An 18,799-nucleotide genomic window follows, 5' to 3' on the forward strand; every position below is an offset into this window, starting at 1 on the left:
GGAGATAAAACTGAGTGATATAAATGAGTACAAAGTAATAAGTTACAACGACTCCAAAAATTGTTTGTGCAAATTTTTTTATAAGTTTTTAGATTCACAAGAAATTAAGTTTGATTGCAAGAGAGACAGATGGGAAAATAAGTGAAGCTAATTCCCATTTCCAAGTTTCTTTTGGCAACAATTAAACACATAACCATGAATTTATCAAAGTTAAGCAATCTCATAATATAACATTAATTTACTGATTATTCATTCTTCTGCTTTGTTAACAGAAACACAACTTGAAACAAAAAGAATCAAACAATATAAATCAAAACCTATATTTACATATACCAAAGAATATACCTATTTCTCCTCCTTATCCTATCAACAAATTAACTGATAAGACAACTTTAAAACCCACATTTATCCCAGGCAAAAGTAATTAACCCATTTTTCACTCAGTTGCTGCTGCCTGCTGGTGGTGGTACTTCTGCTCCTTCTTCTGCAGAACCACCAGTTGCCTGATCAGGCTTAATCTCCTCCAGCTGCTCCAGAACTTGCTGGGCTTCCGGCCGCAAAGCCGGCAATGGATCCACACAATGCAGAGCCAACTTCAATGTGTTAAGCAGCATGTCACCAATGGTTGGCACATCCCTCATGATCTCCAAATCAAAAACTTCATTTGTCCACTCCTCTTTCACTATTGAAGCCACCCACTGTGGCAAATCCATGCCGTTCATCGGCTCCCCGGGGGATTTTCCTGTCAGGAGCTCCAGTATGATCACCCCAAGGCTGTACACATCAGTCTTTGTTGTGGCCTTCTTGGCCTTTGAGAGCTCAGGTGCGTTGTAGCCGAGGGTTCCTGCGGTGGCAATCACATTGGTGTTGGCGGCCGCAGTCATGAGGCGCGAAAGGCCAAAGTCTGCAATGTGAGCATTTGTCTGCTCATCAAGCAGAATGTTGCTGGATGTGAGATTTCCATGTACAATGTTCTCCTCGTTGTGGAGGTGGCATAGTCCACGCGTGATGCCAATCATTATGTTCATCCTTGTTGGCCAATCAATGATGATTTCCGGCCCTCGAGCTGCACAAGGAATATACATCACAAAAACAAGATGGTTAAGGGGTTAAAACCAATAGCGCTTCTGATATATGAATAATGTGAATTAGAAAAGTTGATGAGCATAGATGAATAAACTTACCATGAAGGAAGGATGCAAGGCTACCCTTAGGCATGTAATCGAAGACGAGAAGCTTCTCTCCCTTGGGTCCCAAGTAATAAGCCCTCATAGCCAAGAGATTCGGGTGGCGAATCTTCCCAATTGCTGCAGCCTCCATTTCAAATTCCTTCTGACCTTTTGCCGTCTTTTCCCTCAATCTCTTCACTGCAACTTGGTTCCCTTCTTCTAATGTCGCCTTGTATGCAGTACCATATGTGCTCTTCCCGATTATCTCAGCCGTGGCACACAACAGATCATCAGCTGTAAAAACAAAGGGCCCATCAAAGTGAACAAGCTTCCCACCAGCCTCGCCACCATATTCAACTCCAGCTCCGCCAGGGACTGCCTTAGCAGCGGCCTGCATGGTGGTTTTACCATTCTTTCCTTTTGAAGCAGACCTTTTCCTGACCAAACAAACAAGCAAAATGCAGCAGAGTAAAAGCAGAACCGCCAGGAGGGCACCCGCAGCTATGAGAATTTTGTCCTTTGTACTAAATTTATGGTGATGCTTTTTCTTCAAAGGCTGCTCCGTTGGCGGAGAAGATGGAAGAATCTGAGGCGGGGGAGAAGAGCACGGAGTTGAAGCACTGTACCCGCACAGCTGAAGATTCCCTGCGAAAGAGCTGGCATTGAACTTTTTCGAGAGCAGAGAAGGGACGGCGCCAGAGAGATTGTTGTGAGAGACATTGAAGGAAGTGAGATTGGCAAGGCTGGAAAGTGAAGCAGGAATTTCACCACTGAATTTGTTTTCGGATAAATCCAGTTGGTAGATTCCAGAGATATTCCCAACAGATGCTGGAATGTGGCCACTGAAATTGTTCTTCCTCAGGTTGAGCAGTGAGAGGTTCTGCAACCTTTCCAGGCCTTGCGGGATTTGGTTATCGAGGCGGTTGCCCTCAAGGTTCAACGAAACAAGGGAGGAGAGGTTGGAAAAGCTAGAAGGAAAGCTTCCATTGATGACATTGTTGGATAAGTCTAGCTTCTGGAGCCTTGTGAGCTTCCCTATTTCGTCGGGAATGGTCCCGGAAATCTGGTTGTTGTCCAGATAAATCTCTTGAAGAAAACCCAATTTGCTCAGAGAACTTGGAATAGTTCCGGAAATCAGATTATGATCAAGGGTCAGGATCATAAGTTGGTTACTTAGATTCCGATTTTCAGCACCCCAAGTGCTTGGTATGGAACCAGATAGATTGTTGTGTTGGAGTGCAAGGATGGTGAGAGAACGGGATTTGGTGAGACTTGTTGGGATGGAACCCGAAAGCGAGTTGAAGCTCAGATTAAGTCTATACAACTTCTTAGGATTTGCAAGACTAGAAGGAATCGTGCCAGTAAGCGAATTGTTGCTTAAATCAAGAGTTTGGAGAAGAGGGCAGTTACCAATCGAAGGCGGGACAGATCCCGAAAGCCGGTTGTTGAAGAGGTAGACCCCTCTGAGATTGGGAAGGAAGCCGAGAGACAAGGGGACAGGGCCAGCCAAGACATTGTCGTGCAGGCTGAGCTTCCGAAGCGCTTGCAGCTGCCCAATCTTTTCAGATATTCGGCCCCCTAGTCTCCTCCACGGAAGCTGGATTGCAATAACCTGTCCGTTCACACACTTAATCCCTGCCCACCCGCCTGAGCAGGTTCCACGTCCGCTATCGTTCCAGCTGCGCAGAACGCCGGTGAAATCAATGAGCTCACGCTTGAAAGCTCGAAGCGCTTGGTAATCGGACCGAGTCACAATCATTCCATCATTCCCTCGCTGGGCCGAAACAGGCCGGTAAGTGACAACCAAAAGATGAACAAAGAGTAAGGCATGGATGAGGAAGGACTTATATTCCATAAACATCGAAGGACTGCAATGTCTACAAAGAATCGAAGGAGTTGGAGGAAACAAGCTCTAGAAAACCCGAAAACGATGGGAGAAGCGAAGGTATCGTTTTCGGGTTGAGCTCAAGGTGTGAACTATATTATTGTGTGTGAGGAAGAAACGAAATGGAAGATAAATAAGGAGGCAGAAATAATTGAGGCAGTTGGAGCATGTGAAGATCTGAGTGAGCAAGGAAGAAAAATAATGTAAAGAGGTCAAGGCAGGAGAGATTGGATGGGGTCGAAAGACTAGTTCTTCATCATCTTTTGTTTATCAGTTAACGGCTATTTTTTATTTTTTATTTTTTATTTTCTGTGGTGGAATTCCACCATATAACGGTTAGGGTTGAAAAACCTGGAATTTGGTCTTCACTTGGGTAAAGAGTTATAAGATTCTCCAACGGCTATGTTTCGTAGGGCACACTTGGCATCCAAGGGCAATGCATTATGGCTTGCTGCAAGCCGAAATGACCATAATAGCCTCTAGTTTTTCTGTCTGAAAAGTGAATCTGGAAAAAGTTGAAAGCCTTTGTTCGAGACGTCCTAGATTGATTCCGGACCAATTATTCCTGGGAAACTTTAAGAAACAATCCGGTGGTTCTTGTAATCATGGTCATAATGATTAGAATTTATAAAAGACCACGAAAAACCTGTGGTTTACATACGACTTAATGTGAGGTTATTCTCAAATTCATTATTTATGTTTTCTATTAAATGTTCATAAGTGGTCTTGGTGCAAAGTCAAGCATAATGACGTTTTAAAGTTCATACAACCGATTCCATTTAGTGAGATAAGACTTGGTTGTTGTTGTTCGTAAGCAGTCTTATTTGTGGATTTTTTTGGTGTCCGATTATTTACCCAGAAGAAAATCTGGTGTACTTTTGGTGAACAATTCCTTAAACTCTGCAAACCGAAACAAAACAAATTTGATGGAGGGAGCAATGCAATTAATCCGACGACCATCCCCGGACTAATCACAATACCATCAGTTTGTATGAAGAATAGTAGGACGAGGATCAGATCAACCCTTTTTGTTTCTCTTTGCAGCAGAAAATCATTCATGAATCCGCTAGCACGACTACAGTCGAAGACTCGAGCAACACATATTTGCTAATGAAAGTAGCTCAGTAAATTGCAATACGACAGAGAACCAAAGAAAACCGGACAGAACTTAAATCCTTCCAAAGGATAGGAACTAACATAAACAACACAAAAGAGTTCACTGAGGTCAAAACCTGATGCAATCCATCCATTGTACTCATAGAGGCAGAACTAGCTTCAAGTGCAACAGTTAGAAACGCTCACCGGTTCTCATAAGCCCATGCCCGATTCAACATTCACTATACGGTTAACTTGAACAACGTCAAGCTATAGATTCTATCCCGAAACCTCTGAATCATTTCTACCCACATTCACCAACAATGAGAAGAGCCTAATACCTAGTTGGTTTCGTGAAAATGTTCTTATCTAAGATTTACAGATGTCATTGAGATTATGTAAACAAACTGGTGCTTGCTAGTCCACTCCATGAACAGTTAGCAACCAAGGAAACGACCAGGTATCAGCAATGGCATCTCAAATGCTTGCAAAACTAAACTAAACCTGATTCGGGCAACTTAGCTATCGATCACATAGACGATGACACAATCCTGTGATCGGTTTCAATACATAGATTAGATTTACGGGCAATCTCCCAAGTCCTAACCAAAGCACAACTGAATTGCCAACAGTGTCGCTGTTGCTAAACAACAAGAAACATAGAGATCACTACCGATTCAGGATCGTTTGATTTGAACTAAATTTGTTGAAGAAATGAAATTTCACGAGTTCTATCAAATGAACCGAGAAGCATACAGATCTGAAACTCGTGTTAGAGATAATCACAAAAGATCCAATGCCACGAGATTTTTACAAACAAAATGTATAGTAAAAGATGCACACTGCCAAAAAGAATGAACTATACCATAGATCTGTAGCAATTACAAATTGTATTTGACAAAACCAAATGACGACACCAAGGGACAGAAGTTTGATTGATAGATCTACCAAGAACCATGAAAAAACATGAATTTTCTATCTAAATCAGAACGAAGAAGGTACACAGATCCATACAAATTCGCCAAGAAAATCCACCCTACATATATATTTATAGAACAAATGCTTCAAATTTATTGTACCATCATCGTCTTGTGTGCGCTATCCAACCACAATGTGGGGAGGTAGATCAGATCAACCGCGAGCGGCGGCGACGAGGGCTGGGGATGTGGCGACAGCGACATTGGATGCGGCGTTGTTCAGGAAGGAGAGGAAGCCAGTGGAGGCGGAAGGCTCTTGCTCGTCGAGGAAGAGGTCCTCGGGAACTCTGAAGGCGCCGTGAGCGAAGACAACTGCGGCACCGATGGCGAGAGCGGAGATGAGAACGGATCCAACGGATGTGAGGAAGACGACGAAGACGGAGAGGGCGATGAGGCCCCAGAGGGTCTGGGTGTCGGAGTATGTGCGGCCGAAGATGACGAGAGGCTGATCGGAGGGGCGGAAGAGGTAGAGGAAGAGCCAGGCGGCGAGGAGGCCGAGGAGGACGAAGAGGGAGAACGGGTGGGTGACGAGGGAGACGGCGACAGTGAGGGCGAGGACTGCGAGGTAGTTGACGCGGAAGTAGGAGTAGTTCTTACGGACGCGGACGGTGGCGTCGGAGAACGATTCCGGCTTGGAGAAGGCGGATCGGTCGAGGAGCTCGGACCAGGGGCGGCGCTGGGCGAGGCCGTTGCGGCAGGTGTCGGAGATGTTGGTGATGAATGCGCGGAAGGCCGGGGTAGCGATCGGGGCCTGGGACTGAGCCGTCCCTCCACCGGCGGCAGTGGCTGTTGCGGCTGTGGAGACCGGGAGGATCGGCGGGGCTGTCGGAGTCGACATTTTACGTTGTGGTGTCGGTGGATCTGGTTTTCTGCCTCGGATCTCTCTGATAACTTTTTGGAGGGATTTGTGGAAAATATTTAGGGGGTTTTGGTAAAATAAGGGGGGACTTGTGAGGTGGAAGGTTGAAGTTTGAAGAGAAGGAAAGTGGATGGAAAAAGGAATTTATACGGTTCAACTTCCTTCGTCGTTACGTGTCGCCGACGGAAACCAGGTGAAAAATATTTTGACTATCCGATTGGTGAAAGGTGGTTTTTCTTCTTCTTACTGTTTGCTGGGAGGAGGGCTGTATTTGACCCAAAAAAAACCGCGTAAATCGTCCCAATCGTCACTCTATTTTGTGGTTTTTATTTACTTATTTACCATTACTATTATTTTAATCGAGTCGATAGTTAATTGTTAGGAGAAAAAAAAATTACCTTCCGCCATTGCGATATAATATCATTTAATAACGGTAAGATATATATTCGATTTCAACCGAAATATTGATATACATATCGAATAAAATTTCGTAGCTCAATTGATTAAAAACATCCGCCTTGAATTTAAGTAGACGCCAAGTATGGGGTGTGTTAAGCGATCTAGGTGAGAGGGGGATCGGTCTAGGGTGGACTAGAGCTACACTAGTTATAAGATGTTTTTCTCCGTAAAAACATCCGAGATCCGTTCGGTTCCATCTCTCCCACTATCGCTTGTATAAGAAAAATACGTATATACATGTTGCCATATTGATGAATTTTATTAAACCACATTAAGTGCACCATATAAAAGAGTTGTCACATTAACTTTGTAAGACAATATTTTCAAAAGCATTTGACATGGTGCAATGTAAGTAATTGTTAATTTGTTGGGCGATGTTGACCACCAAGGGGAGGGAGGAGGTTGTGGTGCCACTTTCTTCACAACTCGCATGATAAACGCACATGCGTTTGTGTAAAACAAACGAAAGAACAATCCTAACTAATACCAACCAATGCAATTTAGCAACACAGATTTTCAACTCAAGGCTCCAAACACACGACACAATTCCGCAATTTAACCACGGTGAGATATTCAGAAAGTATAAACGCAGTTATGCAGATGCAAACACCAAACGGATGAACATAACACTATGATTGCCCACTACGGGTTCCGTAACATCATTGATCAATCGCAGCTGAAAACAACTTACGCCAAACTCGATCGAAGAGTACAACAAGCCTTCGAAAGTTCCATTACGTTCTACTTACGCACACATACGGAAAATGACAATAAACTTGTGTATGATTTCAAAGTAATGCGATAACATGAAATCACCACTTACATATAAAGCTGTCTGAAAGTTCATGGCGAATTTAAGACATTGTTCGAATGGTAACACGTACTCTAAAAGGTAGACCCGTTCCATCCAAAGTTGGAACCCTGCAGAATAGCAAACATCGGAATCATTAAATGTATCAACAAGTGGAATAAATGGCTACTAAACATGAGTTTGATTCTTGAGAAAGGCCAACAGGAGCAATGCTCGGGGTTTTAAACAGTAGAGATTTATTTACATGATCTAGTTCTGGTGTAAAGCATGCAAACACTGTGCATATTCTTGACTCTGATGGGCCTAAACAAGCAGGAAGAATGCAATGAGAAGAAGCGCATGCAGATGCCAATGCCCCTTTCTATGGAAAATTAAAAAAGCGAGATGGTGGCTTGCCTTGGTGTCATAGAACTTGAGAAAAAATCGTGACTTGGGCACAGACAACTTTGTCTCCAGAATTGCAGCAATTGCAGCACTCAACTTCTTGTTCACATCAGGATTAAGGCCGCCAATGGAGACCAACTCCCCATAAGCAGCTGGGTCCTCAGTCCCACCAAAAGATATGGGGACAGATCCCTTCAGAACAATCATCACATACTGCATATCAACACACACGAACACAGTTTACATATGTGTTCGACACGATCACCATCAACCAAAGAGTAAAAAGTTTAACCCCAGTAAGTCACTATGAACCTCGCATCCAATATTAGTAGAACATTACCTTTTTTATCATCTAATTTAGGAATAAAACAACATTGAAGTTATCATCAATAAGGCATGCCTATGAGGCTAAAAGTTAAGGGAAGTCATTTCCGCACACCCTTTTTCTCCTCCTACACGCCCTGCTTATTTACTGCGTTTCAATTGAACAAACTAAAGGATAATCAATGGACACAAATAACCAGGTTGTGCAGAACAGAAAACTGGTGTCCGAAAATCATTCTCCAAACTCTATAGTTGTCCTCGTCCATGACTAACAGTTTGGGAGTGATTACGGGCAGGCCAAAATCACTTCTAGAGTGTTCAGCAAAATTTAAAAGTTCTTTAGATAAGTGATTACAGGCAGGCCTAAACCCCAAGATTATTCGACGTTAGCGCAAAATGAAAAAAGAACTTTTCTTTCTATTCTAAGTGAGGGGCAGGAGAAAGGATCTTGCATCCATCTTAAGTTGCTCCCTTATCCGAGCAACTCGTTCAATTCCCTCCGTGGTCGGGTAGGTGAAGCGTCTAGCTTATTGGGTCTAGTCGAATCGCGGAAAAGGCCTTGGTGATTCTCCAATTTTGTGAAACAATCCCTAAGAGCTACATTATCTCCAAAACAGAACAAAACCAAATAAAACCAAAAAAAAAAATCCACAATCTCTAACAAGTTCAACTTACTAAAACTATTATTTACCATTTCTTCGAGTTCAAGTTATACATCCTACAAGTAGAGAAATTACTCAGTCATCCCCCAAAATTCTCAACAAAATATTGCAAATTACCAAAAACATTCATCCTATTTCTGTTTTCGAAAATTTACTGTTAATTCAGCAGAAATAAATAAACGTAAATTTGAAAAAGCAACGCATAAATACATAAAATTTCCAATTTGGGACAAATATTCCGAAGTATCAGTAAAATGTTGGTAAATGTGTGTGCTCGAGAGAGAGTGGGAGAAAGTCGTACCGCCTCGGGTTTGCCGATGATCTTGGCGACGGTGGAGGTGGCTTCGGAGAGGACGGCGGAGGTGTCAACGCCGTCCAGGTTCACGTTAGCTGAAATGTTCAGGCACGGCATCGTTTCGTCTTCCCGGAGTCACTCGCACTCTTTGGCTGTTTTCTGGAAATGCGTTGGTAAGTAAACCCTTCTGTCTTTATGTGTGAGAGAAAAATATCGGTGTAAACATCACACACTTTTCAACTACCAAAAATGCCCCTTATGGGCCCGGCCTAATGTTTTCACTCTGGGCCCATTCCAGTACTTGGATTTCTGGGCTGAGAAGCGGGTCCGAAACGCGACGAGAGAGTCTAATGGCTCCAAAATCTAAGGCCATCTCTGGCATCCTCTTTTTTTTTTTTTTTTTTTTTATAACAAACGATATAATCTATACTAAGAAAATGGGTTGGAATTAGCCTTACAATGAGTTAGTAATAATATAATTTAAATTATTTTTTGGTGAGAATCGAACCTAAGACCTCTCACTTACAAATGAAGATGAATACCACTAGATTGTAGTACTAAGTGGTATCTAGTATCCCTGTTACATTCAATTTTTAGTTAAAATAACAATGAATGTATCTGAATTATTGGTACTCAGTTTTAAAATACAAATTTAGATTCTAGAAGGATACCAAACATGCCTTAAAGAATTATGCTCGATATTCGTTTTTTTTGTCGTTGTTGTCGAATATGGTGTCTGTCGAATTGAATATATGGAGAAATTCTAGCGTTTGAAATTGTCACACTTCAAAATCATTCTAAAATTCGAGGTGTGAGATTAAGAGGAACAAAAAGTAGAAGGTGATAGTTTAAGAGTGTAAATAAATTATTAACAAAAAAAGTCAGACAAAAGAAAATTTAAACTCATTAAATCATATATCCAAAAACTACCAATGGAACTTTAAGATTCCTAATAAAGGACTTCTTGTTGTAATAAAAACTCCGAAAACGACATGTACCTAAAATTCATTAAACATAGCTCATTTGTCCAATGAAAGTGAAAATTTTCCAGATTCATAGCAGACATAAACGACTTATTTGTGTCAAAGTTTTGCAGGTTTTTGAGTTTCAAAAGTATGGATAACTGAAGTCTAAAACAAACATGCTTAAGTTTTTTCGACTTTTCGAACCAAATGTCAGTCGCATATTGTATTTAATCTCATTCACATGTGATTTGTATACCATCTTTTGACATGTTAGTTTGTCACGAGCGATATGTGAATAGTCGGTGATAAATGATAGGGCACAACCCTCCCCATAGAATGGAAAACTACTACTCCCTAAAAGCTGCATATGGGTGGGAATCAAAATTCCCTTTCCCTCTTTCATCTATGGTTCCACCATTTGGATGTCGTATGGGACTACTTCTTTTTGAAGCATTTTGGAACAAAATGCTTTTGTTATAAACTCATTAAAAAAATTATTAAAATTCAAGAGCAAGTGCTTTTGAAAAAAGCAATTGGGGGAGTACATTCTAGATGTGCTTTTCGGAAGGAGCTTCTACGATGCAAAATTATTTTTAAGTTTTTCTGCAAACATAATTAGAATATTATTTATTGTACCATATATTGGGTCTCACTTATATAAAAGGGGAGAAAAAACTTGTTTTATAAAAGGGTATTTCACCCTCAATGTAGGAGGGTGACAAACCCTAGCCTCTCTAGTACCAAATCTTTATGTACAATGTAACCCTCATTTTACATAGTGAAAACAGGGTTTACACCAATGTGGACGTAGCCCCAACTTGAGTTAAACCATGATATATCGTTGTGTTATTGTGTGTGTGATTTACGGTCGAATTTACGTTGATTCAAGATTGCATCAATATTTTTAATTAACATAAAACATTTCTAATCATTCTAAAAGTAATCCTAAACAAACTCGAACTCTTATATAACCATTGGATTTGAGATCAAAACCAAATTTGAGTTTTGTGCCTATGATTTATTGGAGAACCCTCATCTATATGGTCCCCCTATGAAAAGAAATTGAAATTGGCCTATTGCGTACATGACATGAAAAAAAGTAGGTTAAGCGTCATTCCAACTTGGTCAAATTCATCCAAATTCTTACAGGACTGGAAAAAGAAATGGAGATATGGCCTCTCCTTTCTGTGTCCAAACTTCACTATCCTTTATTCCTTTCACAAGAAAATAATTGGAATTGTACATAAATTCATGATTCATCTGTCGAGTTTATGCACCACAAGTTCACACCGTGCATAAAAAACAACAGATCGATCAGATTAGCCTCTCCTTTATTTTGTTGGAGAACAACATTAGAAATTTTCATTTACAGTTTAGATCCTGTAGCAGTGCTTACATCAACAACTTTAAGGAAAAATCGAGTTTTTGGGATCGAAAGCTTGGACTCAAAAATCGTGCCGAGAGTGGCGATCAGCAGCCTCTTCACTGCCGTGGTAATGCCGCCCATTGCTACTAACTCCCCATATGCCGCCGGTATAGTAGTACTCTTGCCAAACGATATGGGCACCGATCCCTTAAGTAAGACCATCACAAACTGTGCAAGCAAAGAGAAGTTCATCAGTTAAACAAACAGAGGGTGGTTCGAAAAATGCTAAGTACAGTCGTCCACGTGTGAGTGAATAACTCCTAATCGTTATTGATGCAATGTAGAGCCCACATGGCCGAGACTGAACCACTCGCACGTGGACGGTGGACGGCTCGAGTACAACCCTAATTAAGATTAGTGGGTGCGAGTCAAATTAGGCATATATGTGTAAGCAGTACTGATTATTAAGTGAGTAAAATCCTAAAGATCCGGAAAGAAGGTAGTGGGATTCCAACCAAATGGACAGCTACTCCAGTGCTTTATATTATGTCAACAGACAGCAACTGGCTTATACAATTTTAAACCCTAATCTCCATGTAAGCTAGAGACCTTCAATCACTGCCACAGACAGTTTCCTGCCCCGAAAATAAATAAATAAATAAACTAGGAAAAATAAAAAATCACTAGCAGAGTGAACATATATAGTTCAGCATCCCTTGAACAGAAGGGCCTTGGCCAAGGCAGGAGAAGAACTTACTTACACTCGGGCAAGTTATTACGATGATATCCACAATCAGTAAGTAATGCATCATATCATCAGCAAAGTTACATGCGTGACAGTAAATTATTGGCTTGTGATACTCACACGGTGACTTTTGAGGTGTAGGTCGCTTCTCATTTCTGAACCATCAAAACTCCCCTTATTCCTTCAGATTTGGACATGGCATCCCCATCTGCTTGAGTTGACTTTCCAACTTGGCAGATGAACGAACACAGCCCAGAAATTACCATTTTACACAGATGAGATTTTGAAGTTGATGAATAAAAAATATTATAAATATATATTAAAAATACCCAACCCAGATCAAATCCCACTGTTGATCGACCAAAAGCTAGTTTAGTGGGTCTTTATTTCTAGACTCCAGAAATAATTAATCACTTAGGCCAGTCAAAGATTACCTATTTTGCGTTGCAAACAAAAGTCAAATCTATCGTTCTCTACATGACGATATAGCAACTGCGATTAAACTAATAAATGGTGCAAACTGTTGATGCCCCATCTCCAACATCGGTTGTGTTTTTTTTTGTGTGTGTGAGAGAGAGAGAGAGAGAGAGAGAGCTTACGTCTTCGGGCTTTCCGGTAATGTCAGAGATGGCTTTGGTGGCTTCGGAAAAGATGGAACCAGTGTCGACTCCGTCAAGGGTGACGTTTGTGGAGATGTAAAGGCAAGGCATGTTTATCTTCCGATCTTCCTTCTTTTGGAGTTTTGAGTTTTGACCTCCAAAACCAAAACTTGTTTTTGAATTTGTGGGTGGAAGTAAATATGGACTGAAGTTTGAGATGTGGGATTAGAACGAGACCACTGCTCTTTCAAAAAGCAAGCTCACCTCAATCTTGGTCTGGATATTTATCTATAGAGTAAATTGTAGTAATGGTCCCTCAACTTTAATCAAATTGGAGCAATGGTCCTTCAACTAAAAATCTATTACCATTGGTCCCTCAACTTATCAAAATGTGTAGCTATAATCATTTTCATCAATTTCATCAAAATTTTGTCAAAATAAGTTATGTTAGAATGACCATTTATACAATTAGGGTCCCTCAACTCATAAAATTATGTAATTATGGTCCTTTTTGTCAACTACGTTAAATTTGTTGTCAAAACGAGTTATGTTGGAAGGACCATTGCTACAATTGGGTTAAAGTTAAGGGATCATTTCTCTAGTTGAATTAAAGTTAAGGGATCATTGGTAATGAATTTTTAGTTGAGGGATCATTGCTCCAATTGAGTTAAAGTTAAGAGACCATAGCCACAATTTACTCTTTATCTATACGATAATGCTGGAGAGATTGGGAGTGTATTCAATTGGGATTTTGAGGGATTTTAATTATTTTAATGAATTTAGGGGTATTCAATCAGGATTTTAAGTGATTCTTTAAACTTCAATGTGTATTCAATCAAGATTTTAAGAAACTATCTTAAAATCCTTGCAAATCTGGGTGTATTCAATTAAGATTTTAAATAAGTTTATAACATTCCATGTATATTCAATTTGAATTTAATTTTGGAGAAATTAGGTTCTCATCCTTCCTTTTACTACTCCATTGATTAAAATCCTATTCCTTTTCAATTTTTAATCAAGGTCCTTGGGTATTAATATATAACATCATTAATTATTTCACTAATAAAATATTTTTTTTATTTCTAAATATATTCATTTAATGTTAAAATGGTACAATTAGTATATTTATATTTATGACTATTTTTTTTGTCATATATTTTTAGTTTTAGTTTGTACCCATTTTTAATTTGTAATTCTTTTTTAATTTGTACCAATTATATTTTCAGTTTTAATTTGTACCCATATATTAATTTCTTTTTGTGCCCATATTTTTTTAAAATTTATTTGTATTTGTACCCATATATTTGTTTTATTTGTACTTTTTATTTTGCTAAATGTACCCATTCATATAAAACTTTTTAATCTTAAAATGTACTCATTCTTAAATATACCAATTTGTTATATGTAAAATGTATCTTTTTTTTTACATAAAATGTATTCAATTTTTTTCTAATCTATTTTTAAACTTATATGGGTACATTCTTTTTTCTTTGATTTTACAATGTATCCATGTCAAGTTTAATCAAAGAAATTTACTAATGTTATTAAGCCTAATATCTTTTTTTTGTTGTTGTGATTTTGAAGAATGTACCCATGTTTTGATACAATAAATTTTTTGGTTAATTTTGATGAATGTACCCATGTTTACACACACACACACACAATAGTATATTTATATTTTAATATTTTTAATCCAACAAATTATGGTTTTTTTATTTAAAATCTCATTTATATAAACAACTAAAATTTCTAATTTTTAATTTAAAAAATATAGTAACGTACATAGAAATAAATTATCACATTAATTTCAGGGACCTCAATCAAAAATTAAAAACCAACAAGATTTTAATCAAAGAATATCTATAACTAAGGACCGCATCCAAAGTCTCCCTTTAATTTTAAAGAATTTGAAAAGGTTAAGGAATTAGAGGGAATTGAAGAGATTTCGTAGTGTATTTTTAGCATCCACAAATCTCACCTCTCACCATGAGATTTTGAGAGAATTGAATCAAAATTTTACATATAATCTCTACAAATCAATTAAACTTCTTAAAAATTCATGGATTTATAAATCTATTGAAATATCTCAAATTCCCAATTGAATACACCCCCCTTTTTTAAATCAAATTTGTAAATCAAACGATGCAGTGATTGATGATTAAATGATTAGTTAAGTGTTAATTAACATGCTTAATTCCTATTACTGACACATCATTTGATTTGTAAATTTAATTTAAAAATTGTGTCTCTTAGCATTATCATTATCTCTATGTATAAAATGAGAACGAGAAAGTGAAGTTTTCAAAATACTATAAAATACCCTCCAATAATTAGAGATTTAAAATACTACCATTTAATTTGTGAGGGACAAAATAGTAAATTTGAACATTTTGAATGAAATTAAAATCTTAAACAAAATAAATAATTTAAAAAAAAACCACATTTGCGGTGTCATTGTCACATCCCGGCCCGAGCCCCCACCACATCCCGAGCTCAACTCCACTGTAACACGATATTGTCCGCTTTAGGCCCCGACCACGCCCTCACGATTTTGTTTCTAGGAACTCACACAAGAACTTCCAAGTGGGTTATCCATCATGGGATTGCTCTAGTGCGAACTCGTTTAACTTTAGAGTTCTGATGGAACCCGAAGCCAGTAAGCTCCCAAAAGGCCTTGTGCTAGGTAGAGATGAGAATATACATATAAGGCTTACAAAATTCACTCCCCTGGACGATGTGGGATATTACAGTCATGGCGTTGCTTCATTTTTTTAACAAAAATATCTCCTAAAAAACATAATTTAATATAAAAAAAATCAAAATACCACACACATGTGTGACAAGAGGCTAAATATAGCAATAATCTTTTAATCATCCATTTTTCAAGGTTATTCATCTTCCATAAATTCAAGTTAGTGTTAAGGTTGTCGGAATGAGCTTGAAGGGGAAATGTATATTAAAATATTAAAAAAAAGGTAATGCTAGGTAGATTAAATTTGTACATAAAATTTGTAACTAAAATGATGTGTCAGTAATATGAATGAACACTTTTATCAACGCGTAGGTCATAATACAATTATCAACTTCCATGTCGTTTAATTTACAAAATTTAGTTTATAAATTTAGTTTCCTTAACATTACCTTTTTTAATAGTTTAACATACATTTCCCTTTAAAGCTGGTTTCGATAAACATACCAGTAACTTTGAATTTATGGAAGACGAATAACTTTTAACGAGTTGAAATAGGCAGAAGCGCAGCTAGAAAGTTAGCACATCTTGTGAAGCCTTCAATATCCTTATATTGTCTCACTTTAGTAGAGAAGAATAATGAACAACTACTCAAATAAAATTGTAATTTACATATTTTAAATCAATATTCCAGCACATCGTGGGGAATTAATTATTCTTCCTTTGGTTTTGATTTTTTTTATTAAAAAAAATATGTAACTAGACTTAAAACATAAACAAAACTTAAATTTTAAAATTTAAAAAGGCAACAGCTACACCCGATTGCATATTTTATATATGTAGTTGGAAGAAAGGCTAGTGTGTGTGCGCGCGCGCGCGCGTGTAGTTGGAAAAATTAGAGGGTTGCTATTTTTCAAGACCCGAATTGCACAAGTCATTATCCTTGTTTTGCCTATACACTAAAAAATATATTAGAGAAAAGGCCATATTTAGGTCTTGGCTAGTTGAAACTTTATAACTTACTTGTTGAGATAGGTCGATATTAAGAATTAATTTGGCTCCTTAACAAATCCTTGTCAATTTACTATATGCTTGATTTACAAAATTTTATGTTTATTAAAAGTGGTAATTTTCACGCACTCCATTTTACCTTCCACACATTTTTTTAATTTAGCGAAGATGGTAAAACTATCAATATTCCTATAATACCCTCACTTTGATAGAGAAGAACATTGAACAACTACCCAAACAAAATAGGTACAAAATGGTAATTCTACACGTTTTAAATGAATTTTCGAACTCACTTTGTGAGTGGTTAATTATTCTTTCTTTATTTTTGAATTTCTTTAATTAAAAAAATATGTAACTAGATCTAAAACAAATATAAAACTTATTTTTAAACAAAAAAAAAAAAAACCAATTGCCAAAAGGCTAGCATTTATATATGTAGTTGGGAATTTTGGAGGGGTTCTACTTTTTTGGACCCGAATTGTGTAGTATCCCTTTGTATTTATCTAAATTCTTGAAAAGAGCAAATAATTAAAAAATAAATTGAAAAGGTATGTCGGAGGTGAAATGAAGTGTGTGAAATCATCATCCTATTATTAATGGTGCATAATTTGTCACATCTCGGCCCGGGTCCCCACCACATCCCGAGCTTGACTCCGCCGTAGCACAATATTATCCACTTTGGGCCACGACCACACCCTTACGGTTTTGTTTCTGGGAACTCACACGAGAACTTCCCAGTGGGTCACCCATCATGGGATTGCTTTCGCACGAACACGTTTAACTTCGGAGTTCTGATGAAACTCGAAGCCAATGAGCTCCCAAAAGGTCTCGTGCTAGGTAGAGATGAGAATATACATATAAGGCTTACAAGATCCTCACCCCTGGCGATGTGAAATCTTACAATCCACACCCTTTAGGGGCCCCACTTCCTCGTCGGCACACTTCCGACCAGGGATTGGTTCTGATACCAAATTGTCACATCCTGGCCCGGGTCCCCACCACATCCAGGGCTCGACTCCGCTGTAGCACGATATTGTCCACTTTGGACCTCGAACACGCCTTCACGGTTTTGTTTCTGGGAATTCACGCGAGAACTTCCCAATGGGTCACCGATCATGGGATTGCTCTCGCGCGAACTCACTTTACTTCGGAGTTCCGATGGAACCCAAAGCTAGTGAGCTCCCAAAAGGCCTCATGCTAGGTAGAGATGAGAATATACATATAAGGCTTACAAGATCTTCACCCCTGGGTGATGTTGGATCTTACATAATTCGCCAAGCACATGAGACTTAAAACTCATATTAATTACAATGCTTGGCTACTCAAGAATGATAAAAATGAGGATCGAATTCCTCCAAAACATTTAGCTACCAATTTACATAACTTTGTACTTATGATCAGAATTGTTAATATAATAAGTGACTCTGTAAATCTTTGTAAAAAAATCAATAAAAAATGAGATCGTTTAGTTATCGAACTATATAAAAAAGACTTAAGTAAAACCATTACGAACCATCTATATATTTGCTATATTTAATCGACTAAATGACCTTAATTTTAATTGATTTTTTTTTTGTTTTTTTGTTTTTTTGTAAAAATAGTCTTTACATAGTGATTCATATATTAACGATTCATGCATGAATTTTCTTAAACAATCACAAAATATTTTGAGAAGGAACTCCTCATCTTTTGGGTAGCCAAGTTATTTCCCCTTGTAAATTATAACTATACTAAAATGATAGATAAAGAAGAAATAAAACGAAAAGCCAATACAATCTTTGTTGAATATAAGTCCCACATTGGGAATTAAGAATATAGTATAGAATATATAAGTGTATGGGAAAAAAACCCAATACCTAACAATAGGCGAATTTCAGTAACTTAAATTGGAATACTATCGGTATAGTTAAGAGAAAGCTAATAACCCGCCTCTTTGAATATTTGATAACCTTACCCACCGGACTAACCAGCAACCTCCATCGTCGTTTGTCGTCATCTCTCCGTACACAGTACACTTAAAACAATGTAAATAAATGTCTTTGACAAATTGAGTTTTTCCCCAAGTTTGCCCACATTGAATATACATCATTTATAGAAAGTGGCCCTTTACCACAGTGGTAAAAATATGTTGAGCCATTGCATAACGGTGTGGATTTAAACCCTGCAGGTGGCTAATCTAACAAACTCTATCGTTTGACAAAAAAATAAGGTCTTTATCACAAATTGTCCCTGAAATTGACTAACTTCATCAAGATGGTCCCTGAAATTGAAAATCAATCAATGCAGTCCCTGAAAATAGGTGTCGCAAATCAATGTGGTCATTTTGTCATAATTCCGTTAAAAATTCTATTATGTGCTGACGTGGCACATAAGTGAGTCCCACAAATCTAATTAAATATTACCATGTGAAACTAAAAATATGTAAATAATTAAAATTTTATTTTTATATAATTAATAACTTAAAAAAATAAAAATGGAAAAACTTGGTTGAGTTGGGTTTAGGA

At 38.0% G+C, this 18,799-nt stretch overlaps 4 protein-coding genes across 4 annotated transcripts; all 4 read right to left on the reverse strand.

The window, feature by feature from the left end:
* Window positions 1-200: 200 nt before the first annotated feature.
* LOC126593013 (probably inactive leucine-rich repeat receptor-like protein kinase IMK2) lies at window positions 201-4,843 on the reverse strand. The gene is made up of 2 exons (XM_050258857.1): window positions 1,185-4,843; window positions 201-1,066 (listed from the first exon to the last, which is right to left on the reverse strand). The coding sequence occupies exons 1-2, from the start codon at window positions 3,028-3,030 to the stop codon at window positions 441-443; spliced, it is 2,472 nt and encodes an 823-aa protein (XP_050114814.1). The 5' UTR covers window positions 3,031-4,843; the 3' UTR covers window positions 201-440.
* A 149-nt stretch (window positions 4,844-4,992) lies between these two features.
* Window positions 4,993-6,101, reverse strand: LOC126593014 (PRA1 family protein B4-like). Its single transcript, XM_050258858.1, has one exon. The coding sequence runs from the start codon at window positions 5,962-5,964 to the stop codon at window positions 5,281-5,283; it is 684 nt and encodes a 227-aa protein (XP_050114815.1). The 5' UTR covers window positions 5,965-6,101; the 3' UTR covers window positions 4,993-5,280.
* Window positions 6,102-7,062: 961 nt separating this feature from the next.
* LOC126593015 (uncharacterized) lies at window positions 7,063-9,104 on the reverse strand. Its single transcript, XM_050258859.1, has 3 exons — window positions 8,927-9,104; window positions 7,652-7,852; window positions 7,063-7,365 (listed from the first exon to the last, which is right to left on the reverse strand). The coding sequence occupies exons 1-3, from the start codon at window positions 9,035-9,037 to the stop codon at window positions 7,330-7,332; spliced, it is 348 nt and encodes a 115-aa protein (XP_050114816.1). The 5' UTR covers window positions 9,038-9,104; the 3' UTR covers window positions 7,063-7,329.
* A 1,963-nt stretch (window positions 9,105-11,067) lies between these two features.
* Window positions 11,068-12,988, reverse strand: LOC126592453 (uncharacterized). The gene is made up of 2 exons (XM_050258131.1): window positions 12,596-12,988; window positions 11,068-11,479 (listed from the first exon to the last, which is right to left on the reverse strand). Exons 1-2 carry the CDS (start codon window positions 12,704-12,706, stop codon window positions 11,252-11,254), a joined length of 339 nt encoding a protein of 112 aa, XP_050114088.1. The 5' UTR covers window positions 12,707-12,988; the 3' UTR covers window positions 11,068-11,251.
* Window positions 12,989-18,799: the final 5,811 nt, after the last annotated feature.

The sequence above is a fragment of the Malus sylvestris genome, chromosome 12 (assembly GCF_916048215.2).
Source record: "Malus sylvestris chromosome 12, drMalSylv7.2, whole genome shotgun sequence".
NCBI classification, from domain to species: Eukaryota; Viridiplantae; Streptophyta; class Magnoliopsida; order Rosales; family Rosaceae; genus Malus; species Malus sylvestris.

What these genes read in the sequence shown, in the direction of transcription:
- LOC126593013 (XM_050258857.1), bottom strand. Translation starts at nt 3,030, where the DNA reads ATGTTTATGGAATATAAGTCCTTCCTCATCCATGCCTTACTCTTTGTT. An exon ending in CCTTGCATCCTTCCTTCATG is followed by an intron (nt 1,067 to 1,184) that starts GTAAGTTTATTC and finishes TTCCTTGTGCAG; the next exon opens with CTCGAGGGCCGGAAATCATC.
- LOC126593014 (XM_050258858.1), bottom strand. Translation starts at nt 5,964, where the DNA reads ATGTCGACTCCGACAGCCCCGCCGATCCTCCCGGTCTCCACAGCCGCA.
- LOC126593015 (XM_050258859.1), bottom strand. Translation starts at nt 9,037, where the DNA reads ATGCCGTGCCTGAACATTTCAGCTAACGTGAACCTGGACGGCGTTGAC. An exon ending in TCATCGGCAAACCCGAGGCG is followed by an intron (nt 7,853 to 8,926) that starts GTACGACTTTCT and finishes GTTGATATGCAG; the next exon opens with TATGTGATGATTGTTCTGAA. An exon ending in TCAAGTTCTATGACACCAAG is followed by an intron (nt 7,366 to 7,651) that starts GCAAGCCACCAT and finishes GCTATTCTGCAG; the next exon opens with GGTTCCAACTTTGGATGGAA.
- LOC126592453 (XM_050258131.1), bottom strand. Translation starts at nt 12,706, where the DNA reads ATGCCTTGCCTTTACATCTCCACAAACGTCACCCTTGACGGAGTCGAC. An exon ending in TTACCGGAAAGCCCGAAGAC is followed by an intron (nt 11,480 to 12,595) that starts GTAAGCTCTCTC and finishes TTGCTTGCACAG; the next exon opens with TTTGTGATGGTCTTACTTAA.